Source organism: Rhea americana, unplaced genomic scaffold, assembly GCF_003343005.1.
Source record: "Rhea americana isolate MKP2758 unplaced genomic scaffold, rheAme1 scaffold_483, whole genome shotgun sequence".
Classification (NCBI taxonomy): Eukaryota; Metazoa; Chordata; class Aves; order Rheiformes; family Rheidae; genus Rhea; species Rhea americana.
This window is the reverse complement of record NW_028186627.1, coordinates 125,543-152,820: the sequence shown is the minus strand read 5'-3', so window position 1 is coordinate 152,820 and position 27,278 is coordinate 125,543. Positions and strand designations below refer to the sequence as shown.

The following is a 27,278-nucleotide window of genomic DNA, read 5'->3' as shown; positions in this document are numbered from 1 at the left end:
CTCACCAGCCAGACCCACTGCATCCCTCCATCTGCATGTCCATCCAGGGAAAAACTGTCTCTTCATCCACAGACACAGGGACACCCACAGACACAGGACATCCAGGAAAGTTAAAAACAATGTTTAAGACAGATGCAAGGCTCCACTGCAGTCGGTGCAAGGTAAACACCGTCTCCAATGAGATCTGATCGCCAGAGGCCAAAAACTTTAGAGGAATTGAAAGAAAGTTTGGATGTTTCTGTGCGCAATGTGGTTAAAATGAAAACATTTTGGCAGTGACTGAGGTGTGACACTCAGATTGGGACAACCTCCGGGTGCTGCCTCTGAAGACAACTCTAGCTCAAAAGCAGAGAAATTGCATCCAYCTACTGCAGGAGTCCCCATCCCTCCCGCTGCCACGTTCGGCACTGCCGACAGGGCGTTACGCCGGGTGGACCCCAGTGTCACCCAGCCTGGCAGCTCCCAGCAGGATAGTGTGGGAGACCAAGTGGTAGAGTGTCCTGCCCTGAGTTCCCTTCCCAGCTAAACAGGACATAGGCATTAATCCCTGCTCATGGCTTCCAGATGCATCAGGTAGACCTTYCCCGAGCTGTGAAGAGGTGGCCAGCACCCCTGGTTGGAAGACCACTCCCACAGTAGCTGGTGGCAAGTGCCAGCTTGAGGAAGAAATCTGATGGAGGCCTCCAACATTTCTAAGCAGCCATCCTGCTCTGCCCACCCTTGGGTTGCTTAGGGATGTTCTCCGCTCCCCCTCTGCTCCTGCTGCCAAGGACACTTGCTTCGGACAAGCAGCGCTGTGGGACCACCCCATGCCTACTAACGAACTCCCCCGTTGCAGCTGCCATCCCCTGCTGATGAAGTTTCTCCAGGAATGCAGGAAAATGCTAAATGACTGCAAAGCACGATGTTTCACCTGACAGCGGTCCACACGCACGCCGGGAACATTGAGTGCTGCAGGGGATTCGAGCGGGGAGGGTTGCACCACACAGGGAGCACGTGCATGCGGGGGGGCTCAGGAGTTGCTCCTGTCCACTTACCCCATCATGGGGACTGGTGGAAAGGACAAGCGTGCGCAGTGGGGGGCACACAGGGAAGCCCCCACCCTTGGGGACGCCCTGGAGCCAATGCCATGGTGCTGCATGTTACCTGGGATGGGTGCAGGTAGGGCTCGGGGGAGGCCAGGTTGGTCTGCACGGACACGCTCTTCTCCAGCAGGATCTGGGGGAAGCCCAGCTTCTCGAAGGTGTTCCTCTTCCAGTGCTTGCTGTCCTGCTGGGCCAGGGCCTCGTCCTCGCTGAAGGCTCGCACCACGGGGCCCGGCATGGGCAAGGGGAGGGCGCCATCGCTCTCGTAGCCCGAGCCGTCCTTCTGGGAGTCCCAGCTGCTGCGCTGCTTCATGTGGTAGTGAGCCTGCTGGGCTTCCCAGGCCAGGCGGGCCTGCGCCAGGAAGGGCTCAGGGAAGCTGCGCGCCGCCTCYGCCTCCGCCGCTTTGCTCTCCACGCGGCCCAGCTGCGGCCGGGCACCACCCGGCACGGCCCTCTCCTCGCCCAGGAGCTGCTCGCCCAGCGCCTCGCGCTCCCCCGAGCCATCAGTGGAGGAGGCGTTGGGGTCGTGGGACAGGGAGGGCTTCCGGCTCTTCCTCTTCCTGGTGCTGGGCGAGTAGCCCGTCGAAGACATGGTGTCCTGCTGGCTGGACCACGACATGGAGTCCTCGCCCTGGGCGAGCGGGCCGGCCGGCTGGCCGTGGCAGAAGTCGGGCCCTTCCATGCTGCTGTAGTCTCCTGACTTGATCTCCAGGCGCTGGTCGCGGACCAGGCAGGGGCTGTGCTGCAGCGAGTAGGAGCCGCCGATGGGGTTGGGCGAGTACTTGTGCCGCAGCCCCGTCTTCATCTTGGGGCTGGAGCCCGACTGCTCCACGTAGACCAGCTGCCGCACGTACTCCTTGCCGGCCGGGCTGTACTCGAGGCTCATGAACCTGTCGGGACACTTCTGCTTGGTGAGCACCAGCTGCTGGTAGGGCGAGTTGGAGCCCTGCTTGGGTGACTGCAGGAAGGGGTGAGGCTTGCGGATGGGCGACTTCTGCGGGGAGCCGGCCTTGTAGCTGCCGCTGGCTTCGTACTGCATGTCCACGGGGGGCTCGTCGTAGATGGGGGCCTGGTACTCCATGGGGGGCTCCTCGTAGAGGGGCGGCTCGTAGGCGTAGCGGGGCGAGGAGGGCTGCGACTCGCTCGAGTGCTTGCGGTGCTGGGCCTGGAGCGGCGAGCAGAAAGGGTCGCCGCGGCCCAGCAGCGGCGAGCAGCTGCCCACGTGCTCCGCTCTCTTCAGGAAGGGCGACTGCTTGCGCTCGGGGAAGAAGACGGAGTTGTCGGCATCGGGGGCGAAGGTCTGCAGGTTGGGCGACTGCTGGCCGCCCGAGGGCCGCCGCGAGCGGCTCCCCGGCTGGCTCTCGGCTGCGTAGCCGTTGCCCTGGTGCATGAGGAAGCTGGGCTCGCGGTCGGTCACCTTGATGAGCATGCGCTCCTTGGTGCCGGCGTTCCAGCGCAGCGATGATGTCCTGCGGGTACAAACACAACGCTGGGAGTCAGGGAGTGAGGCTGGCCCCATGGCCCATTGGCTAGCACGACCGGACACCCTCCCAGCCTCCCCACCGCTGGTTGCGCATGCTTGCCTTCCCATGGAGCCCCTGCCCAAGGTGGACCTCCACCCAGCTGCCCCAGGATGGCTCCCGATGGAGCTGCCCTCCTTGGTGCTGAGCTTCCTCCCTTGCAGGCTGGCTCCTTCCACTTCCCCGCACCAGAGAGGGCCAGTCAGGGACCTCCAGGGCTGGGTGTGCTTGCTGAGCACCAACATAGGTGCTGATTCCCAGCGCTTCAGCCAGCCCAGCCCATGGGTGCATGATGCTGATCCCCGTAACACATCTCAGAGCTGCATGTCAAGAATGGRCGTACCCCAGGCATCCAAAATGCAGAGCTATTAGGTGTAGAGCACGTTGACGCTGGTGAGAGCAGGACATGGCCACCGTCCCAGCAGCGGTGGCCCTGCAGACCCGGGGCTCCCGCAGCCCTCAATAAGCCCCTCAGGTGCTCCAGCTATGCATGAAGGACACGGAGGCTGTAAAGTCAAACTTGGAAAAGCAGCGACACGTCTCTTGGAGCACATCTCCAGGGAGAGCCCTTAATCACCCCTCACTGCTTGCGACCAGCTACGTGACCTGCTGAGAGCTGGACAGCAGGGAGGCTGAGCACACCTGGCCTCGTTCACCGCGGCCACCGGAGAGCTCAGCGCGGAGCATCAGCACAGTGCGCGGACAGGGGATTGATGGCCCCGGGGGCCTGCATTGCATCTCGATTTCTTCCAAAGCATCCGTGTGTCACCAGGGAGGCTTTCAGAGCGAGGTGCCCTCGGTGGCTTTTGCTAACTGTAAGTTCTTTATTTTGGAGATACCCACTCGAGACGCCGGGTCCCAGCTGCAGCCTGCGGCCTCACTGGCAGGGAGTGGGAAAGGTCCCTCGAGCGCTCGCAGCCCTGCAGAGCATCGAGCGCGCAGGGAAAGTGCCGCTCCTCGGCAGCTCACGCCAAATTAGAGGCTGGCCTGCAACTCTTGKTCCCCAGCTTGCACCTATCTCCAAGGACCATGCCTTTGCAAATTATTGAAATTAGGTATTTGTGAAGCTCACCAAAAAAAAAAAAAAAAGAAAAGAAAAAAGCCTACAAGGAGATTAATTGTGCATTCCAAGCCAGCTCTGTGGCTGAGCCGTAAGGAAACCCAGAACAGCAAATATTGCTGCTCATTAAAAAAGTAGCGTCGGGCTGGCTCGTTGAGCGAGCCGGGGTCCTGCAGCAGGACGCTAAACCTCCGCGAGCAGATCATTAAGGGCTGCATGGAAAGAAACACGTCTGCACGGAGGGCAGAGCTGGGGCACATCGCTCTCCTTTACTGCCAAGTGCCAGCCTTCGCACCACAAAACCGGCAAGGCAAACAGCTTTGTCACGCGTATCTGCTGTCGGCATGGGGAAGGGCGCACGGTGCTCCCACCCAGGCRTCGGAAGCAGGGTGCTCCTATGGGCATCGCCCCCATTTTCTGCCTAGCTCCCAGCTGCTCGCCGGGGCAGCAGCACCCTATTCCAGGTGCTGGTCCCTCCGGCATCTCCTGCCTGCAAACAAGACTCCAGCCTCGTTCTTCGTTACCTGCTGAATGACTTGGATTGAAACTTTTTGAAAATAGCTTAGTCTGAAGGAGGCATCTAGAATGGAAAAGCTTCAGGTGAGAAGACACCACCTCCTTAAACTTCAGGGGGCTGTAAAGGGGACTCTACCCAGCCAGGGACTGCGAAGGCCCAAAACTTCCATTTCTATGCCCAGAAGAGCACCAGCAGTGCTGCTCCGGGGCAAGACACCGGAGAAACTGGGGGTCAGCCCTGGCTCTTGGGGGACTATCTTGCTGCTCTCCCAGAGCTGCTGCTCCCCTGGGAAGGATCCCGCGATATTCGGCACGTGCTTTTCTCACCAGGGCCCAGATCCTGCAGCTGGGTTACATAAAAAAAAAAACAAAATAGCATTTGAAAAGAAGCAGAGGGCAAAATCCCATCAGCAGACTCTCCTCTCGCCGCAGGGGGAGCGGACGGTGCGGGGGTGGGAGGCTCCTCGCCTCGGATGGCAGCCCAGGGCGGGAGAGCTTTTCATCTTCACCGCGGGAGGTCACGGCAGCAGCGGGGCTTAATCTCTCGCGTCACACGCAAAAAATTACTGCCAGCCCTAAGCGAGCACCGGATCGCGGCTGCAAGCCGCCCGCTCGCTCCCGATGGGCTCGGGGGGTGACCGAGGGCCGGCGCTGCCCCTTCCCGGCGCCGGCGGCCGCGCTGCTCGGCGGCTCCGCGTCCCGTCCGACACCTCGCCGCGCTTTTACGCAACGGCCTGCAAGAGGCTGCACGCACCCCGCGGCGCAGGCGACGTGTAAGGGCTGGTACCGAGCACGCTGACCTCCAAGGACAAAACCAGCGAGCCCGAAATACAGCCCTGTCCCCTCGCGCCGCCGCCGCTGCTGGCTGGCTTGCGAGGACTTCGGCCACGTCTGCGCCTTACACGAGATTAACCCTGAAGGCTCAAATCAGAGCAGCTACGAGGCGGAAAATGCAATTTCTGCCTGTTTCTGTCGCCTTTTTCAATGGTTCCCGAGAAGCTTCCACGGGTTTCGGTTCAAAGCGCAGCAGCCCAGCAACCCCTGGCACGGAAGGGGATCTGCTCCCCTGGACCACAGCAAGCTGGCCACACCACAAGCCTGCGTGGCATCAGCTGGCGCTGCGTCCCCGAATCCTCACGACTAAGGTGCCAGATGACCAGCAAAGACCTTTGGACTCATCGTGCTGCTGCTTTAGACAGAGGTGGCAGCACCCGTTTCCCCAGGGAGCTGCTGGCCGGCTGCTCTTGCGAGTGACCTCCCCTGGGTCACTCATTTCCCCCAACTTACGAAATTCAGAGCAAGCAAAAATAACAGCTATGGAAATTGTGATTAGGCAGACTCACAAAAGTGGGAGTATATTTTCCAAGAGCAAATAATAAAATACAAAGTCACAAAACATCAGCAAGCGGAGGCCTTCAAGAGAGCACCAGTTCCAACCATATATGCCCTCCCTGGCACAGCATTTGTCAAAAAGGTGCTTAAACCCCACCGTACCTGGGGATTTCACACCCTCCTCCAGGAACCGCTCCTGGGGCTCAGCCAGCCTGACTGTCAGAAAGGTCCTTCCTAATGTTAAATCTTCCTTATCGCAATTTAAGTCCATTTATCCTTGTCCTACTCTCGGTAGACACAGAATAAATTTATCTTCATCCTTTCTGCAGGAGCTTTTCACACTTCCAAAGCCCAGGGTGACTCCTGCAGCACTGTTTTATCCATGCAACATGCATGTGCGAGCAAGTGCCAACAGGGACTGCTCTCTAATTATGAGATGGAAATAATTATCTCAAAATCACCCCCCAAACAGGCAATGCATACTGATTGGACCAACAACTCCACAAGCCATGGAGTAAAAAATATGCTGCCCATAGCCTGAGCTAGGAGGAGACCCCCTTCACCTGTACTTTAAGTCTCATCTTCCTGTTAAGCCATTTGACATTCACGATAGGTAACATTTTCTCCGAATAATGAACCATCCCCCAAAGCCGCGCCGACGTGCAGCTGGACCCCCGTCATTTACATTCTAGCAGCACATCCTCCAGTTTGCATTTCAACTCTAATTGGAATTTGCAATGAAATGAGCATTTTTTTTCTCTTTATTAATAATTCACGGACAGAAATAATTATAATCTCGGAGGAATCCTGGCCCCGCAGGATGAACTCTTGGGGACTGCATTGCAGGGGGCTATGCAGCTTGAGCCTGTCTTGCGGAGCTCCAGCTGAGCTGATCAAACCTCCTCCTGGGGACCACTGAAATGTCCTGAGACCAGCAAGAAAGCACAAGGAGAGGGGAGCTTCAGCCTTCCCAAACCTCCCAGACAGGCATGAGTTCCCCTCGGTTAGGGCAGCTTTGAGCTAGCAGGTCGTTTGCAATGGAAAAAGTTCCTGCTGTAGAGTCAGCATCAGGTTTTGGGCCAACTCATTACCTCAAGTCACCACCTCCTCACAAAATAAAGTATCACGTACTTTGAGGAGCAAGACTCCAGATAGCCGTGAGCTGCAGCCTTAGACATAGCTACTCTGCTATAGCCTCAAAAGCAAGCACTGCTGCAGCTGGGATGCTGCCCCGCTGCTTCCTGAGGGCACTGCTGTTGGAGATGGTGAGTAGGACAAAAACGTTTCAGAACAAGGTCAGGAACTTGGGCAAGAACCAAGAAAGAGAATTCTCCAAACAGGTTGTGATGTTGAAACTGGACTGAGATGCATCCCTCCCCATCCCTCCCCAAAMCGTAGGCAGATGAGGGATGTGGTCTGCACTTTGTTTTCCCCAGAAAACCCAACAGCTTTGCTCCTGGGAGCCCATCCTTGGGAAACGCGCCTGTTGGGAAGGGCCGGAGACGGCTCTACCATAACGTCAGAGCCAGAGCAGATGGGCTTACTCTCCTGGTACCCACCATTCGCCAGGGCTGTCTCAATCCGCTGCTTTTCCGATAGGGACACCCTGCATCAGCTATAGTGATGTTGCCCTGCCAGGAACCGGGCCGAGGAGCAGCACGTGCTACTCCCGTTCACACTGAGGAATCGATACCAGGAGGCTCACGGCTATTGCCGGCTCAGTACTGTATTTCTTGATACTGGGGACCTGAAAGTAGAAGAGATCCATGGCTTTCATCGATTACATATATTTACACCCTCTCCTCATGCCAAAATCCCGGAAATGAGAAAGGTAAGTGCCCAGCAGAAGAGAATCTGCCTGTTACTTCTTGTCAGTATTTATCATCTCCAGACCTGAGCACCACAGGCAGCTCGCAAAGGCTAAACGCGGCAAACAGCCAACCTTGGCGTCAGCGCTGGTGCAAAACGCCCCGTCTGCATTTTGCCTGACACACTCGTCTCACCATCGCCCATGCTCCCAGCGAGAGGTGGCAGAAGCCCTCGAGCGCCGGGGGCGGTGCACTCTGCTGCATGGCGATCACTGCTGCCCAGCAGCACTTTTCAGTGCTTTGCTAAGCACTTGCTCCCGCCTCGTACAAGGAACCGTGGCAAAGCTTATTTGATATTGAGGAAGTCTGGTGTATCCTACACACCTTTGATTACACAGATAGAACAAGATTTCCTTATTAATCAGGAATTAAACCTTCTCCACAGCTTCCAGTAAAGCATGGCTACAGCAGGATCTCCTGCAATGTGTCTTAGAGGTTCAGCTGGGCTTCTTGTTGCTCCAGGAGGCAGCAGAGCCACAGAGATCTCCAGCCAAGCCACCACTCATGCTGGGCTTCCTTGCTTCAAGCTGATAAAACCACGCTCTGATTTTCCTCTTTGCAACCTCTGTTGCTCTCCAGTTGTTTCTACCTYGTCTAGCAGAAATACTGCCCGTTGGTCCTGCGAGAGGCTCTCCTGCCCCTCTYGGCCCTGCCCGGCCGGGCAGAGCAGGGCAGCCCACACACCGCTCTGGCTAGTGTGGGTCCACCAGATCCACGTGTATCCTGTGCAGCCGTTGGGAGAGGCTGTCAATACCTCTGCCCCACGTTCAGCGGTCTGTGGGACATGGGGGCACTTGGGATGAAGAGCAAAGGCAGTTTTTAAAGGAGAGTAGGAAGAATTTGCCAGCCTTGCAGGAAGGATCTGAGCTCGGATTTGCTACTGTCTGCAAAGGGCCCTGGGATCCTCGAGCGGAAAGTGCCAGGGAAGCACACATCACGTTGGTAATTGGTTGCTGAGTCCCATGCTGGCGCAGAAGATACTGGGGGTAGTGCCGGCAATACGTCTGGGAGCACGCACGCTGGTCTCCTAGCTCATTTCCCTCTCAGTTTCTYGGTTATATTTTCACACCACTTGTCCTCTCTGTCCTTCAGAAAAAAAGGTGGAATGAGTCCAATTAYGGATTTTTGCAGAAAAATGCCCACAAAGAGTCATATATAAATATCTCCCCCCCATGAGGCTTTTGTGCCCAGCACGCATTGCCACACAAAGTGGGAGTCGTGCTTTGCTTCAAGACTTTGAAAACGCTCCGACAGAGCAGGAGCCTTCGTCTGCGGGGCAGCAGCGGGCGCCCAGCAGTGTCCGCAGGAGTGGACGCAGCAGCAGGAGCCGGCGTGCCGAGGGCACCYGCGTGCGCTGTCAGCGCGCAGCCATTTTTGTGCCGTGCAATGCTGCTGCGCCGAATCTGAATAGCAGCTTTAGAGGCAAAAAAGCTACATACAATAGACACCTAGAATATACGATCCTATGAAATCTCCCTGGGAAGGGTTTAAGAGCAGGTTCTCGCACCCATATGCGGCTCCTCAAATAAACCTGCCACGTGAGCATGCAGACAGCACACAGTGGCATAAGGGTCTGGGATGGTCCTGCAACCAGTGACACCTGGGATCCTGGTAACCAGGGCCAGGAGGAACCTTGGAGACCTGCCCATCGTCCTGCCCAGCGGCAGAACCCGCCCGGCCGCGGCTGCGGCTGCTCCCGGCACACGTGGACCTGGCCTCTTCCTAGAAATCCTCCAGTAAAGGAGATTCCAGCCAATCTATTCCAGTGCTTCAGTGTCTCCATGCTTCRGCTCCTCCATCTCCCTTGGCGCTTGCCCACAGCTCTTCACCCCAGCTCCAGGGGATGTGGACAACGATTCATTCCTTTCCTCTCTGCAGTAGCCTTTCAGCTTCCGATGACCTCAGCCTCCTCCCAGGTTCTTGCTGTTAAAGYGTCCTGGTTCCTCGTCACTCATGGAGCCCTTCCAGATTCCCGTCATTCCACCTGTAACCTCGGGAGCATGCCCCAAAGAGCCTAGGCTCTTGTGGCGAGGAGGGAGGGAGAAAAGCCTTGCTAGGCCAGAGACCAAATCCCCCACCCCAAGTAACCCCTGACTCCCACCCGAGGGTTTCCACCTCCAGATCCTCACTGCAGAGCCCTTGCAGGACGTGCACCAGGGACCTGAGCTCTTGGGGGCAGGAGAACAAGTCCCTGAGCTCAGCTGGCTGGGACAGCCCGACTCCCACGGCATGCRGGCACGTGCCTCCATCCTGCTTTAGGGAGAAGGAACGGGAATTTTCTCCATCTCCTCCCAGCCCGGGCCAGGCTGGGGCTGCAGAACGCTGCGGCGCCCGGCCTCCCCCCGCACCAGCCCCTCGCCGAACACCAGCGATGAATCACCTTCCCGCTGCCGCATGGACATTAACCAAGGGCTCCTCTTACTTAATCAATTATCCTACCACGAAGAACACTCATTTATTTTCACCATGGTTACTAACTGCAATAATTACATGCCAGGGAGCTGGACTGCCCTTAATATTCTTCAGCAGCTCTCGCCGGCTGCGTGCCACCTGCATGGACAGCGTCCTGATGCCACCAGTGCATTAGCAAGCTCTGGGTCCAGCTCCTGATTTGGGAGCCCAAGGCGTGCTCGCGAGGACGGAGCCGGCGCTCGTGCAAGTCSCCGCAGCGCTCGGCGCGTGCCCCTCCAGCGTACGCTGCAGGCTGCGGGAGCCGCAAGGACGGACGGGCACGTGGAGTTTGGAGGAACGGGGAGAAGGGCCGGCAAACGGGGCTGAGGGCCAGCAAATCTGGAGGAAATCAAGGCTGGGTTTCCAGCCAACTTCAGAGTAAGGATTAAAAGGTAACTCATAAAAAGAGAGGCTCATTCCTGTCTGCAAGGAGCCGTGCACCAGGGAAAGACGCAAGCTGTGCTTTGCACCCAGGAACGCAGCCTCCAACACACTGATCTATAACACAGGGGCCACGGTAAAAAAAACCTTCTTAGCACTGATGAAAGTCCCCCCATTACACAGCGTTCAGAGTCACAGCAATCACCGCTGCTAGTGTTTAAAGAACCAAAAAGCCTTGCCCTGTTCTTCACCCTCACGCAGCTCTGCGTGTCTGGACGCCTTTCAACCTCGGCTTCACGCTTCGCGCGAGCAAACCGAGAAAGCCTTCCTCTGCCCCAGGCAGGGGCTGAGGAAACCCCCGGGCTCGTCTCTGACATTGGAAGCGGCTGAGGTGCCTTTCYGGGGCTTTCGGGAGCGAACCTCCGTGGGTTTACACAGCGCAACGCAGCTAGCCCCCCGAGCAGCCCGCTCCCGCGAGCCCGCAGTTGTCCCCGTCCTCACTCGGCCCAACCAAAGGTCCTGGCCAATCTCCGTTTACAAGCTGCTTTTCACATACAGACCCCAAACTTTCTAGGAAAAGGGCAAAGAAACCAGGAGAAAACCTGGCGGGCTGAACGACTCAGAGCAAAGGCGTTCAACGTCCGCTCCGGGCCAAGACCAGCCGGGTGTCGCGTCCCTTGTTGGCCCTCTCCTTTCCGACCCTCACCTTCCCCCGTCTGCCACTTGCGCATGGAGCGGTTTTTGCCTGATCCAAATGGTTTGCTGCTGAGACTAACGCTGTGCCAGCCCCCGGTATCTGCAATTAGCAACCAAATCCCTACGAGTTTGCGACTGTAGAGAAGACGGCTACCGTTGTGCACCAAGAGCCGAGTCCACCTCTTTGGTGTTTTACGTTCATTTTCCCACCGGTAACAGCAGTTTGCCATCACGCACGTGCTCAAGGCATTTGAACGGCAGGCATGTCCAAGGGTACTCTTAAAAGGAAAGGACGATGGAATATTAAACAGCTTCCTATCACTCAGTGCTGTGTAAACAGAGTTACAGCACTGGGAATTATTCCTTTAAGAGATCCCAGGGCTTAGAAAGACCCCAACGAGCCAGAAACCACCTTGGTCTCTGACAGCGAGCAGGAGTGTGTCTTCCACGTTCGCTTGCCTTGGAGATGGGGAGGAAAAGAGCTGTGAGTTGGAAGCTCTAGGCTGTTCCTGAATCTGAACTCAGAGCTCGGCAGAGGGAGTCTCGGGAGGCTGCAGTGCCAAARAAACGCTCAACAGCCATTGCCGTAAAGACATCAGACATCTCAAAGTCAAACGCGGCCCCAACAACACTTGGCAAATCTATCTTGCCCGTGTGGCACCGGTTTAATATCTTTGCAACATCCGTAGGGTCACCAAGCCCCTCTTCGAGGGGAGGYGACAACAGCCCTGGGTGAACGTCCTGGCCCCGGGCAGGGGAGGCTCAAATACACCAACTTCGCCTACAGCTGTATCCTGCATTTCTTTTTTAGCCCTAATAAGTTATTTCAACGTTCATGTGTAAAGAAAACAACAGCTACAGTCCAGGCTGAAAATAAAAGGCTTTTACTCCCYAGAACAACGAGTCTCTTATGGAAGAACGTGGCCAAAATGGTTGCTGAGCTCTCAGGATAGCAGGACCTTCTTGGCATGGACAGAGACGACAGCCTGTTTCAGCCCTTGGCTTCGCACCATCTCTTCTCCTTTCTGTGGGCAGACTCCAAAATTACTTTGCTGCTGCTAAAAATAGCAGCACGTTGCCGTAATACAGGTGGTGTCCCCAAAACTGCCTAGACGTGCCGGCTTCCACACATTCGGCATGGAAGGAGATGACACGGCCGGGAACACAAGAAGCCARTGGACGCTTAATCGTAGCACATCAGACCTCTACGCCTTTGCYGTCAGCCGGACCCGCTGGACGAGCGCTAAATACGCGGCAAAGCCAGCGCAAGCTCTTCCCTCCGCCGGGGCCGCGTCTTGCAGCCGTATTGCCTGGCCCGCGGCCAGGCAGCACGCGCCACGTCCGTCCTCGGCGCAGGCCAGGCGTTTCAACTCCAGCCAGGTGAAAGCCGCTCTCCTTCCTGGATTTGCGGCTGGTATTAATATTTCAGGCAGCCGCGTGCGCCTGGCAACAGYGCGCAGGAGTAAAAAAACCCTGCGAACGAGACTGCAGGGCTGTGCATCAAATAATCTGGCTAAGGCAGAGCTTTAAATCAGAATATTAAGTAACATCAACCAATAAACCTGAAAGCTCCATCATGCTGTCCCAGATTATTGCTAAACATTACAAGGTATTGCTACAGACTAAATTTAATTTTCTGTCTCTAAAAGGAACGCTACGAAAGGCCTTTTTGCAGCTAAATCTCTGCAGCCACCATGCCCMAGAGCGGCTCAGTGACTCCAGTAAGTGGAAACGATTCTGCTGCACGGGCGAGCGAGCTGCGCCGAGGGCCAAGCCCTGCTCAAAGCTTTTCAGCTTTTCCGGGTGTTCATAAAGCCGTGGCTCTAGGAATGGATTTAAACGTGACGCATGTGACCCCTGAAGCAACCTGGAAACAGGAGTTTGTGCAAACCAGCACAGTCTTTCTCAACCCTCCAGCTCCCAAAGCTCAAATTCTGCCACGAGATGTCCGGAAAACCCCATCGCCCACCACACAGGGGCAGCCCTGAGCCCCACGTCCTCCCTCCCCTCTTGCTTTGGTGGTGGCACGAGCTGCTCGGGTCACCCCTGCAGAAGGCAAAGCCCCAGGGACAACCCTCCGCCCATCGCAGCGGCACCTGGCCGAAATTTGGCCAAAACTTTCCTGCTCTGAAAAATCTCCCTGCCTGGTTCAACGCCTGCTCCCAGGGCTCTTGCGCAGCCTTCGGGGAGGTAACAGCAGGTTGGGGCTTGGAGAAGGCTCTCACGCCACCAGATCCAGCTCTGCGGCTCACAGCAGCCCCAGCTGCACCGGCTCCTTCACGCCGAAAGCAGCTTGTTTCTCTCAACCACCTTTTCTGAAGAAAGACACCAAACGGCCATCGCCCTGGGCCGCATCTCTGCTGCGGGCGGCACGGCACTTACGCTCTCCAACACCTAAATACAGTTATTCTGCGGCCAGCGATAATCAAAAGCATTAAAAGCATTAAGCAAAAAGCAGTTGTGAGAAAAAAGCAGATCTTCTCACGTCAGGGCTTAAATGAAGCTATTYGAACAGCAGCACCTCGCTTTCGGCTTCCTGTGCGTTCGGGAAGCTGGTTTACGGAGCCAGCGATCCGGAGGCAAATCTACCCTTCAGCCACCAGCGCTGACGGCACCGCTCATAAATTCTGACCCGAGTAGGAAGGTAGCACCTAATAATATACAAAAGCAAGGAAATTTATGTCCTGCAACACACTTACACGCAGCCACTTTGAAGTAAGAGCATTCACAACCACAAAACCTACCTAAACACACAGAGTTCTTAAAGACATATTTGCTTATCTCAGCATTATTCGGTCTTTGCAAGTAGGCTGTAATTTAGCTTGAGAACTAAACAGCTTTTTGCTGTGCAGGGGGAAGTCCTTTTAATTYGAACGGCGAATGCAAGTACAGCAGTTTGCAGCGTCCTTCGAAGGCATCAGCGTCCCGTGCGCGGCCTCCAAAATCGCCGCTCCGAGACGAGGGCTGGGTGCCAGACCGCAGCCCCAAACGCTTCCAGCAAGGAAGCTCGGGCTGCAGGACGGATACGCACCTTGAAGCTGTTCTATCCCTTACGGTCGCACGAAAGCCACTCGAAAACCAAACGGTTCACCAATCCGTAACTGCAGGATGGAAGAGGAAAACCAGCTGAAATCCGCCGCGCTTAAGCCTTCGTTGGTCTTTATCCGCAAGTGCTGCCGTTCCCCCGAATTTGTAAACTCGGAATTACACACTTACGGCTGCTACGAACAGCCTGGCGTTCTGGTCGTACCTGAAATCTCAGATCTCCAAGTAAACCGCTGCTGAAGTGTTGATGCATGTTACGACGCATCATGATGATGCAAAGCAAGCAAAAGCCTCACTGTCAAAGTACTGTGGAGGGAAGGATCACCGGAGTAAAACTAAAACAAGCTTAAGTGAAAATCAGCCTAGAGCTAAGCAGAAAACCCTGATGAGTCTTATTTATTTTTTCTTTTTAATGAAAGGAAAAAGCTAACTTCTGGGATTATCAAATTTCTCTTTTCTGTTGATGATGGTATCAGACCCATTTATGCTTCAAAACTGTAATATCAGAAGCCTATTTTAGATATTTCCCCTGCTCACTGCCAACACACTGCTAACTTTTCATGTCTCGGGAAAGCTGCTCCCATGACATCCACTCTAATTAGCAGGAGCGGAAACTGAAGCCCGCCAAGAGGGAGCTACGTCTTCCCGTTCCCCAGCCCACTCACAGCGCAGAGTTTTCAGCCCCTCTTTGCAGCAGCGATGAGGGAAGCAAGGAGTGCTGCTGGCTCCGGCCAATTGCCATGCTACCACAACCCCATCTCGATGGCCAAGGAGAGCACGTCACATGCGGAGACACGGCTGCCGTCCAGGGGCTCAGTGCCCAGGAGGCCATCAGGGCTGCTCTCTCCATCTTGGACGGAGGGTTAAACCAATCACTCCGAACAGCTGGTCTTTCGGAGACCCAGATGCCACAGAAGTGAGACGGGAACTTTTTCAAGAWGCAGGAGGGAGCATGGAGGAGGTAGTGAAGAGAAGGCTTCACCATTACGCGGAGTTAGCTGTGCGTACAAAGCGACCAGAAGTGGCATTTTGTTTAAGAGCATCTCAGTAGGGTTTATTTGCCTTCGGAAGTGCGGCAACACCAGGTCCCATGATGGTGGTTTCTAGCTCTGGCCTATCTCGAGCAGGTTTCATGTGCCCCGGGACACAGCTCCAGCACTGCCCTTGCCCTGAGGCTGAAGCTCTCATCCTCTTGGTATTTCCAGCCTGCGCCGCTCACCCCAGGCTCGGGCTGCAGCCGTGCACCACCTCCGCAGAGCTCTCCCCAGGCACCTTTGCTCTCCCAGCAACGGCGTGACTGCTCCRGCCCCAGGAGTATCTGGCCAGGCTCTGTGAGGCGATCAGCCACCTACGGACCATGACGAGACCAGGCTCCAGCTTCTCCCCTGAGCTTGGACGCGTGACGTGCAGGACCGTTGCTTCTGCTGGGTCAACTCCCCTCATGGGGTCTAAGCCAAGGAGCTGGGCGAGTCAGAGGCTGCCGATCGCTACTGAGCTGCAGGAAGGCTGAGTCAGGAGCTGTCTGAGCAGAGCTTTGGACTCTGGAGCCCGCCTAGACCTGCCACCTCAGTTTGTGTGTGAGCAGCCCAACGCTGCTCTCAGCAGCATGTTTGCTCTGAAGAACAGGTCCTGGGGGCCAGAGCGGGGCTGGTTTGCCAGCAACCTTGGAGCCTTCCAGCAGCAGCAGCCGGGTAGCTGGGCCTCAGCTCAGATCTCYGCTTCCGCCCGGAGAGATACTGCATCATGCCACTCCGGCAAGAGAYGTCCATATTCAAACCAAGTCAGCGGGCTCACATGGAGGACGAGGATAGCGATTTGTTTTTCAAAGTGAGATTGCAGCTCAGTGTTTGATGGGGCCACATGTATGGAAGAAGCGTAGGGCTGTAGCACAACAGTCCACAGTCCAGAGGAAACTGTCCCAGCTCCCAGGTCAGGGCTCCAATTTATCTCTGGGAACTAAGTGCCAGCTCCTTAAAAGCAAAAATATCAGACAGACAGACTTTACATTTTAGCTGCCTGGTGACAAGAGCCTGCGATTGCTTCCTCTCTGCCCCTCGGAGACTTTCACTGCAGARCGAGGTGAGACTAAGATGGCTACGAAGCCGCGTTATGCGGCTCCTGCTGTAGAGGGCTCGGAGCAGAGCGCCCGCCCCAGGACGCTCTTCCACGGCAGCACGCCCCAAGGCGAGCAGCTCAGCGAGCCACTCTTCACTTTTGCTGTAATACTCAGGTTTTCAATCTCATGGCAAGACTCTCCAAGGAATCACTGGTATTAGTGATTCTGAGCCTGGTTATTACTTCTAAAGAGATGAGGCAACAGATTTACCTTTAAATATCAAGAATCAACACAGTTATTTACAGAAAAGTCTTAAGCTGTGGTCTTAATTCACAGTCATAAGTGATGAAGTCTSAGCATGATGAGGAGTCTGATAAACCAGACAGCTGGTAGCAGTACGGCACGTGGTCCTGGACTGTGCTGCATGCAGGACAGCTGGGGTAGCCACCAGAACCCTTCTCCAGGCAGGTGTGTCCTCAGCCATCTGCAGGCCAGCAAATGCTCAAGACACGTGCGTCTTTGTCATGGTTTTAAGAGGAATGTGATCTCGCAGCCGCCTTTGCTCAGAGACCGCAGCTCCGCCAAGCCCYGGCTGAAGGGCTGGCTCTGGCATCCACACAGCATGGACAGTCCCTTGGAAAGCTCAGAGCAATTTGGAAAGCGGCAAATCATTGCCCAAGACCTAGAGGTCAGGAGAGAGGGGGCTGAAAATCTCCTCCCTGGCGCTATGGCCATTTTTGTCACTATGCTACTCAGTGTGCAGCCAGCTGGCAGGAACAGGGCTCCGAGTCTCTTACGGTGCCTCCTTAACTCTGCCCTAGGCTTCTTCCAAGCTGCAACAAGTCTTCTCCCAAAGATGGTTACCTAGCTTCACACACTCGCTTGCCAGTAGGCCCCCAATGGAAACTAAACTCATTCCCAGCATCCACATGAGGGCACTACTGAGCCAACAACCAGTTAGCTTGTGCACAGGTGGAGAACAGCTAAAAAGCACATGATCAGCAGAAGGGCCGGACACTGAACACTCCTGTGGCTAGGGGACGAATCCAGTAATATCTGGAGAACACAACCAGTGTGACAAACGAGGCAAAGAAGCTGTAAGAAGCTGGCAAATTGCAGCCATGTCTTGCCACAGAATTTTCCCAGCAGACAGACAAACAACCAAACCCGAGACCTCAGATGCCTGGCAGACCACATGAAGCTCTGTGGAGCCAACAGAGAGGAAATGGAGCCAGGTCTCTTGGGAGCCACCTCTGAATCTTTCCTCACCTCTATACTTGCTTTTCTAGACAGTCAGCTATGAAGTGACTCCTCTTGACTATGCGATGTTGAAAACAATCAGAAGAAGAAAGCTCTCCTGTCATGGAAGGTCTAGGATGAGTTGTAGAAGGCCATCCCAAGAACACTACAAGGATCCCAGCTGCATGCCRCTTTTACTGTTCCCTTCTCCTAAGATGTCCCCAGCAGCAACAGGACCCACTGCTCCCGCCCACATGGAAGTGCTGCTTGGACATCCCATCTTTCTAGCAAAGTTAAAAAGCCAGGGTGAGTGGGAGGGCAAAGCTGCAGGGAGGGATAGAAAAAAATGGGCACAGACACTGGCTCTACACGTGGCCACAAATTCTCCAGCTCTGAAGCCCAATACTGGGGTTTAACCCTGGCTTTGAAGCATGCGAATCACTAGCTCTATGGAAGGGCTAGTGGGTGGACAGGGTGGACACAGGGGTGGACAACGCAGGGGCTAACAAGGCAACAGTGAGCCCAGGACCTTGAGGAGCTCTTCCAGCTGTTCTGCAGGGTCTGCTGAAGGACAGTTAACTTACARCTTCTACGTGCACGTCTTACCTTAGAGCTACAGATCCACTAACTGAGCATCCAGGCCAAACTGGAGGCGTCTCTAAGAGCCTGACATTGTCTACACTCAAGTAAACAGATCTCCCAGTTTCTCCCCAGATCAGAGGTGCCTACAACAGCCATTGAGGGCACAATTTAAGATCAAACTCTTCTGTTCTCAAGAAGTCTCCAAAAAATGAATCTCCAATTTCCCAGGGAGCAGAACGAGGGAACAGGGTCATTAACATTTTGCTGTCATGCTCCATGTCCAACATGCTGTGTTTCCCTCAGCTAGGAAGTTTCTGTGTCTTCCTGATGGCCACAAAGCCCCAAGCATGTGCACATGGTACATGGCAGCTGCATCAAACATATCCGACTGATCGGCAATAAGGACAAAGAGGGTCACAGGAGCAGAGCAGTTGCTTGCTGAGAGAGGAGACAAATTCAGAGCAGCAAGCTGAAAGTCTCTGATCTAGAGACCAGTTCTAGCAGCTTCGGGCCCTCTGCCCCAAGCAGTCGTTGACTGGCATCACATTCAACCAACAGAGTCAAGAATTACCTCCAGTCGGCATCCCAGCAGGGGTTGGAACAACAACAGGGGCCTGGGATTTGTCAAACATAGGAAACCCTKCTTGACAAAAACCACTGCCTGGATTAGCAGAGAGTCCAACTCTCTCAACAGAGCCATAGGAGGAAAAATGAGGMCATTAAGCAAACTGGGCTCCAGGGACCACAAACCAGAAGGAAYAAACAGGAAAGGGTTAAACACAGTTATTGTAATTGCCTCTCCTGATGGGATTTGGATGCAGAGCTTTCCTACAAATGCCTTCTAGACAGACGGAGCAAGAYGTCATCCTCTTAATGACACCCACTAATCTTCATTATATTAGAAAATCTCTCATAGCAATTGTTGGCTAGGAACACTGACCTGGCGCTATCAAGGGAGTGGAAAAATCCCTGCCTGCTCCTGAGGGTCTTGCTGCAGAGCCTGGGGCAACCCAGGAAGCTGAACCGCAGAGGTGCACATGGGGAAGACRACGTCAAGCAGGAGCTGCCACGAGGGTGGTCTCCCAGTCAGCCCCTCAAGACCTCTCTCTGCATAACCCCTGTACAGGAGTGGACAGAGGGCAATGATCCCCTCTGCTCCTGTGACCCTTCCAGTCATACTAGTTCCTGCAAACTGAAGGATGCGTCTGTGCTAAGGCTATGTCAGGGCAGGGAACACCTGTGGAGGTGTGAAGGGAGGCATGCTGATAGCTGAAGCTGTCCTTGGGCCCAAAGCTGGTGCTGGCACTGCAGAACATGCTGTTTATTGCCCCAGACAGATCACAAGGCAAAAGCAATACATGTACACAACAGCCAAGTGCAGAAAGGGGCACTCGCTAGATATCTGACTACTCAGCACCCAAAGGGAGTGGACAGAAAGTGGTCCCCACAGCCACCCTTCCCTCTGCTACGTATCACCTTCCCGAAGGCTGCAGCATCTGCAGAACCACCTGGCTCAGCCTACACGGTGAAAGCCAGGAGACCTCTGTGGAGCTTGCRAACATTCTTGACCCCTCTCAAGTTTCTTCATCAGCTGCCTCCTGTATCTCTGTTCACCTGTACCTGGCCAYGATACTGCTCATTTCCTCACATTTGCCATCAGGCCTTCATGCAAGGGCCACCCAGCTCACACACTTCATCCAATCATATGCAAATCCTACAGCTTCTTCCCTTCTCCCAGATAGAGGGGAGGTGACAGAAACACAAGTGGACACATGCCCAGAAGGGAGCAAGCGACAGACTAACTCTCACTGAGCTTCCTCAGACCTACAGACTTGTATAACTTAATCCTCCATCCCTCTGCCAAGTTTGCTGTCTGCCCACTTCTTATCTTGTCCTTTAAAATTGTTCAAAGAAAATGTCTTATGCTTACCAYGACTTGGAGAAATATTTGCAGGACTAACGCAAGATTTGGAGGGGAGGAGAAGTTTGGAAGGACATGAGAAGGCCGCTCTGTCAGAGCCCCAATCTCCCACCCAACTGCAAAGCCTTCAGGAAGCTGTTGAATACCAGGGCTAGATCTGAAGGACCYGGGGGAGCCCAGCTCTGGGGGTAGTGCAGGCATTAAGTGCACAAGGACTTGAGCTGTGGAAGGGAACCGTGCCAACTAGCCCGGGACATGCACCCTGCCCAGGAAAAGTTTCCAGCTAAGCACTGGGGAAGCTGAAACCAAGATACGTTTACGTAGGGCAATTTTCAGAATATGTCATGCACCCTTCTCCTTAACACCAGTCCCGTTAACATTAAACCTGGGTAGGTTAACATTAAAGCTGGGAAGGACTGGTAAGGTCTGTCTTCAGCTTTTACCACCAGAGCCAGAGCAGCTTGCACAGAGGAGGGGCCCGGGGAGGCGCAGTGAAGTCCCATGTGTGCGTGTGCGTGTGGCACTCACACGGTTAACCCCCCCTAAGCTGTAACAGCTCCTCTCTTCATCTCACTTGGCAGCCCCCAGACAGAGGACACTTGAGACTGGTTCCTCCAGAAGGAAGGCCACTCTCAGCTAATTAAGCCAAGCTGCTAATTAGCATCCTGGCTGGAACTGATTGGGGGGAGGGCAGGAAGGGCCGTCTGTGGGTTTTTGCAGGGATTTTGGAGTGGGAAYGATGGAGGCATCTCCTGTAGCAAAGCAGTGCTGATGCAAACAGGTCGCTTGTGCTAACCGCAYTGAAATCTAATCTTTTAATTGCCTGGTTACTGGAAAAGGCCTCTTTCAAAAGGGAGAGAAGGGCCAGGCAGCTGCTGCCCGAGGGGCTGCTGGCTGGCGTCCGCGCAGCGCTGCCCGCTTCCAGAGGCAGCTGCGCTTGCGGGGCCGGCGGCCGGGGGCAGCAGGCAGCTGGCGGGTGCAGACTGCTGTCACCAAGACCTGCAGCTTCGCTCGGATCTTATTGTGGTTCATATTCAGCATGACAACCCAGCTGGCAGCGGGTCAGAACCGATCAGTGCCGAATCACTGCCCCGTTGGCTCGGTGCTGTTCGTGGCTGCGGACCGGCGAGTCTCTGTAAGCCCTCCACCTTGCTTAGCTCGGCTCAGCTGCTCCCCTGGATGCAGCCTCCCTTCCCACTGCCAACTCCAAATTAAACAAGTTTGATGCCTAACAGCAAAGCAGAGGAGCAGGAGGCACCTGCAAACTCCAATTCCAAACCAAACGGTGGATCCAGACCTGCCAAATCACTTCCCTTCGCTGATCCTGCCTGCAAAAGCAGGGGAAACCTAGGAGAACCACTGTCCATAAGCAGGTTTCTCCAAGTTTGCGCTGMCTTCCTGGAGAGAAATCCATAGGAGAGGAGAAATGCCAAAAGCTATTGCCCTGTGGGGATGCCTTGCAGAGACCCTACGGAAACATTAGCTTTTTATTGGCGTTTAATGTGTGCGTGCCTGTGTGTTTGTTACTGATTTAGGGCTACATCAGAAATCTCATCACCACCTGCGTCTGATTCTTCGCCTAGAAAGCTTGTTCTTTACCRCCTAGTTTAAGTGGCAATTAATTCTGACAGTCCAAACAGTCCAACCGGTTCCTTGGGAGGCCACCACGGAAAGAGCTAAATTACAGGGCAGGCAGAGCAGGCATGGGGACACAGATGCTTGCAACAGGTGATGGGCCACCAGCGCAAGCTGCCCGCCGCCGGCTTTTAATCTACCTTTCCCAACCTCTGCAAAGTCGCCTGCCAAGAGCACCTCACCCCTTGACCAAGAGTTTCAGACCAAGGGTTTTGTCCAGACAGGGGATGAGTTGCTGGTAAGACGGCACATGGCCAACGCCTCTGGGTGGCTTTACATAGGACACTTGGGTTCATCTTGAACTGGGACTGAAATTGCTGTGTACTGTGCTGACGCAGGCTGTCTCATCAGCCCGTCCCGTCTCATCCGTCGCGTTACGGAGCTTCAGGGCGAGCCTGCGCTGTGTTTGTATGTGATGGGAGTCTTGGCCCTTGAGCAGGGCCCTGGGCACCAGCACGATGTAAATACAAAAAAMCTGTACCGAGCGCCGCTTTCTCCATGCTGCTGCACGGACCTGGCCTGAAACGCGCTGCCGGGCTCAGGCCTGGCCGCAGATAAAATCTTTAATCTGGAAACAGAAAGAGAGCCAGTTCAGCCTACAAAAATGTTACAGAGTGAAGGCTGCTGTGTGCATCACATACCACCTCCCAGGCAACCCTTCCGCGCCGTCCTGAAGACTCAAAATGCCAAACATTTGGCAGGAAGCGCGTGTACTCCATGAACTTCACGTCACCCGGCAGGAGGCCTTCTGCAGCGCCTGGAGAGCTTAAGGCTCCAAAAGTAAACAGATCGGAGAAGGGAATGCAAAGCAAATTGCCTTTCCAATCCTGAMGCGTAGCAAAAACATGGAGAGCACAGCAATAGCTGGGGGTGCCCTGAACTCTCCTGCATTTCCACTGTTTCACTGAGGAGCAGAGAAACTGTGGGTATTTGTCAAAGCCAAGAGCAACAGATCTGCTGTCTTAAAGACAGGAATTGGGATAAATATGGTATAACAGAGGAAGGCTTCAGAGTTGAYGCAACAGCATCTCAGTGCCCAACTCCAGCCATGGCTCGTTAGCAGGTCTGCCTTAGTAAAAGCCCTGGATTAGGAGGAGTCCAGCACAGGTGTTTATTCCTGTTCCTCCTCGGTTTAAATTGGGTGCTGCCAGCAACTAAGAGGACAAAATGCTACTTGCCCATGTTGGGAGAAAGCTGGGGCAATACTGGGCTTGCGGGAAGTCACACTTGCCCCTGCTGAAACACCTTGAATTTGCACAGCCTCAACATCACCTCCGTCCTCACCGGCAGTGTCTGAATTGGGCACCTCTAAAATGCCCTGAGACAGGACGAGGTGGCTCAGCTACGAGGTGTCCTTTGGCCACCGACAAAGGGCTACCAAGGAGCCACCTGGGCCATAACAAGAGCAAACTCTCAGGCACCCTAAACTCAGCCCAGCTCACAGCACCTTGGGTTTGGAGGGCAAAAAGCTTGTTCCAAAAGCAGTGAGCTGGCACTGAGCGAGCCTCCAGGAGTCCCAGCACTGAGGCTTTTAGCTCTAACGATCCACGCAGACATACTCCGCTCTTGATTWTTGTCAGCATAGACCTACTCGAGTGCTACCACCAGCCGGTTCCTTCCAAGGTGCTAATCCACAACAGCGCAAGTGAAAAGCTCACAGCACCTGTAAACCTGAACCACTTCTCTTTGCCAGCTCTGCGAGGGGCGTTTTGAAGCGTGACAARGTCAAGCGGGACACCACAGCTTCTGGCAACTCAAATCCGCGAGAGCTGGAGGTGGCAGCTTCCTTAACACAGAGTACCTGAAAAGCAGGTTCCAGCAAGAGAAAGCTGGTATCTGTCTTATAATAGAGTCTGCAAAGCAGTTGGATCCCTAGGGCTGGAAGACATTACTTCATTTCTCAGGGGGCTTTCTCATCTCCAGGCTGGCCTCTCCAGGGGCTCTAAGGAGACTGCGCAGAATCAGCCAGGCTTGCTGCAGCGACGGATGAAATGGATACCCGTGCCCCCCAAAAGAGCCATCAGCCATCCAAGATATGGAAAAACCTCCGGGATGAGAAGCCACTGCACTTCCAGGTTTTGGTACCACGTCACTAGCTGCAAACACGAACCATCATGGAATAGAAAGCCAGGGATTTTACAGATAGTCCAATCGTGCTGTTAGCAAACCTGGTTTTAGTCAATACAAAAATCCTAGGAGAGCGCCTAGAAACTGGCTGTGGCGTGGAAAGCCGTTCCAAGCCATCGCCTCAGCCTGGCACCCGTTAGGGCTGGATGGGCAGCACCTAGAGGCGACAGGTCCAGTTTCGGGTGGCTGGGGCATGGTTGAGACGAGCCTGCCTGCTCCCGTCCTGCCTGGATCTATTAACCTTCTAGGATGTCACACGCAGCAAGCRGACCCAGAGCCCTGGTGATTTCTCCCTTGGCAATTTTTAATAGCTTTGTCATTAATAAGAAATAAAAATAAATATTGGAAAATTGTTATGTAAAATTCCTATGTAAACAGCTGGGCAGCGATAAGACAACAGCATGGATGGCACTGTATCAACAGGCAGTCCTCTATCTGAAATTCAATTTTTATAGCTCCTGAAACGCGCCCRGTGCAATTGCTCCTGCAGCTGAGCACCTGCTACAAGCTCAAGTCATCATTGCTCAGAGTGAAAAAACAAGGTTTGAAGGCACCGCTCACGGTGGAGGGCGAACGAAACCCCACAGACCAGGAGCCTGGATGCCTGAGCTGCAACCTGGTCGCTACATAAGCCTGGTCTGGGGGGCTCCTTCTCCTCTGCCGCAATTTCTATTATTTGGGGTCATGCAAACTGGGACCACTGCATAAGGGCAATGCTGGTCCCTGCTCCAAAGAACCAGAAAACTCTACCTTGAGGTTTATGTAAGAATGGTAGCAGAGCTAAAAGACGCACTAAGTGGGAGAAGGGGATGGAGAAGAATCAGAAGAGAGCACAGAAAATCTGCCCGTCACCCCCTACCCCTGCCCCGCAGGCCTGCCCGTAGCCCACGGGCTGCCTCAAGCCCACCCGTCACTGCAGAGGCCACGTTTCGGACCCCCAGCCCCAGCCCCGGAGGTAAAGTTTGGCTACCTGTAGTGGAGGAGTTGACCTTCTGCACTGTAATCYCGATAAATGTCATATTCTTTCTCAAACACTCCAGAAGGCGAGGAACTGCAATACAGTAACGGTGAACAAGGTTACCAGCAGTGGCTGTGACTCACAGATGTCCCTATAAAAGTCTCCTTCAGGTTAGGATCGACAAAGGTGCAYGAACAGAGCCAGGCTTCTGGCCCCCCTTGGCCTGGGCTCTGCCCTCAGCCCTACTCTYGTCTCTTGGGTAGCGGCAAGATTTGAGTCATCAACCGGCTGTTTCACTGAGGACCCCTCTTTCACGGCTGTGGTCTCCAGCTTCATTTCAAACCTTGGAAACATCATGTTCTTCCTTAAATACATGTTATATGTGAAGAACGGCCATGGACATGCCTGGACAGATCCTAAATATCTCATGGTTTTGTCCCACCCTTGTCCAAGTGTGTCTGCTCCCCACACCTCGTTGCCTCACTCTACGCCAACGCCAGTCTTGTTGTTGTTTATTTTAGACCCCTTAAATGCTTTTGGGCAGGGTCAGGGTTACCCAATATTTAACACACAGCTGGCACTTGGCAGGTTCCTCTGCCCAGCATGTTTTGAATTCTGCCAGGCCCAGAGATTTCAGTTTATCTGCAAAACGCTCTTCAGCTTTGGATTGTTTAGGCCATCTACCCACGGAAAATGCATTCTGAAAAGGGGCCTTGGGTGTGCAGGCAGATTTGCCTCCCTCCTCATCTCCTTTGGATTCCCTTTGGCCAACCCAACTTTCCTGAGTGCATTTGCTCTAGCGTCAAGGAGAAGAACACCCTGGGACGTGTGGTGGCATTAACGCAGTGCCTCTCGCATAACGCTGGAACTGCAGCAWTGCTCAGGGTTGCTCGCTGGTCCCAGCGCGCTTCGACTCCCCGTCTCCCCAGCAGTCCCACACGCGTGCCCTCCATGCCTTCTCAGGAGGCGTGTGTTTAGCTGTTAGTCCTTGTCTAAGGGTAATRCTTTCAGATATTGTTCACACATATCTCCAGTGTTTGCTTAATGTGCACGGGAAAGGTCYTTCTGCTTTAACAGTCCTCCACTGTGGGAACTGCAAATAATCAGACTTATTCATAAAACACACAGCGATTTATACGCTCAACAAGTTACTAGACATTTGATCCACATAAGAACTTARCAGTAACAGCAAACATCTGGAGAAATAATTTCCTTTTGAGTAGCTAAGATGCAGTGTTAAAAAAAACTGTGTACACATTAAAATACTCACATTAATAAAATTCAGATCAGATGCTGGTTTCAGAAGAAGAAAAGGAAACGAATCTTCCTAATAGGACAGACCTCAAAAATTTTATTCAAGCAAGTGGCAATAAAATTAAGCTTCTGTCAAAGCTAATTTTAATGAGACTTCTGAGCCCTGAAATTATGCCTTGCACTGTGGCGAATTGCTTAATCCCTTTTCCCTTTACAAGGCACATGATGAGTGCTCCTACTCTTGCACGATAGCCAGTCTCTTCTAAAGAGCAAGCTCTCACTCCAGGGCTGAACCCAGATCTAAGGTTACGGGATCTTCTCCACAGTGGGTGATGCCGTGATAGATTTTATGGAAGGGGATTAATGCCCAGGAAGCTTCCTGAAGAAAAGCTCTGCTGCTTTAGGCAGGCCATCCTTAAAGTTTACTAAAGAGGAAGGCAACAGATGTTGGGAAAAGATCTCATGGAAGGTCTCCTTCAGACAAGCTTTTGGAAGCATGAATTGGAAGTCATAAAGCGGAGCAAGGGAAAGACCCTCCATCCCAGCAGACAAATTTCTCTTTTGGCACGGATAGCCTCCCAGGACTGCATCGCTGAGGCAGTTCCTGGGGCCGTGGGAGCCCATGGAAGAGCAGCTCCTTCACTGTGCTTTTCCTGAAGCTTTCTCCAGGAACCAAAGACTTCAGGACTGCCTTAGCTTCCATATACAAAATTTGCAGACACCCTCGCATACACCATTTCAGCGTTCAGACAACAGCCCTGGGCTTCATGGACCTTTTGGAAAAATCTAGAAGAAATGCCCTCCCAGGTCAGAGCAACAGCATCTCCAGACCAGCACTTTGCCTCAGTGGYGATAAGAGATGTTATTTAGGGAGASCTCATGGCCCTGGCCACTGCCTGCAGTCCAGCCCACTTCCCTCCTACTCCCTGAACAGGATCACAGAAGGGTTGAGGTTGGAAGGCACCTCTGGATATCATCTGGTTCAATCTCTTTGCTCAAATAGGGTCACCTACAGCATGTTGCTCAGGATCTTATCCAGATGATTTTTGAGCATCTCCAAGAATGGAGGCTCCACAACCTCTCTGGGCAACCTGTTTCAGTGCTCGGACACCCTGCCCGCTATCCAGTGCCTGCATTAGGGATGACAGGAAGTGTGCATCCTCAAGGACATCCTCTTTGGAAACATTTATGGACCAGTTGTCTTAAAACATCTCTTTTTGAAAACACAGTAATATCCGTCTCCCCAGCTTCTCAGGGCAATTTCAGAAGTTTGTTACTCACTGTATACCACGTTTCTTATCCCTCCTGCTCAAAAATTTMATCTAATCATCAGTTATTCCTTCTGGCCTTGTATTTTCCAAAACACTTGCAAGTAAGTGCACCAAATGCATCTCCTTGCTTTTTAGGACAAATCTTCTGTTCTTGAGGTGACACGAATCTGGGTGCAAAGGAGGATGAAATCTCATCCAGGCCCTGGCTCCCACACCTCTGCCTCTCCTCACGCTCACCTGATGGGAAGGGCTGAGCACATGAGCGTTGCAAACCCCTGGCC

General features: G+C 54.0%; 1 protein-coding gene across 1 annotated transcript in view; it reads right to left on the bottom strand.

Annotated features, from left to right (window-relative positions):
• The window catches only part of ARHGAP39 (Rho GTPase activating protein 39), a 75,931-nt gene that overhangs the window by 16,212 nt on the left and 32,441 nt on the right, over window positions 1–27,278 (bottom strand). The window contains exons 3-4 of the mRNA XM_085316994.1: window positions 24,485–24,565; window positions 1,147–2,554 (exon numbers count right to left, since the gene is read on the bottom strand). Of these exons, the coding sequence (XP_085173120.1) occupies window positions 1,147–2,554; window positions 24,485–24,565 (1,489 nt within the window). The remainder of the gene's footprint in view (window positions 1–1,146; window positions 2,555–24,484; window positions 24,566–27,278) is intronic.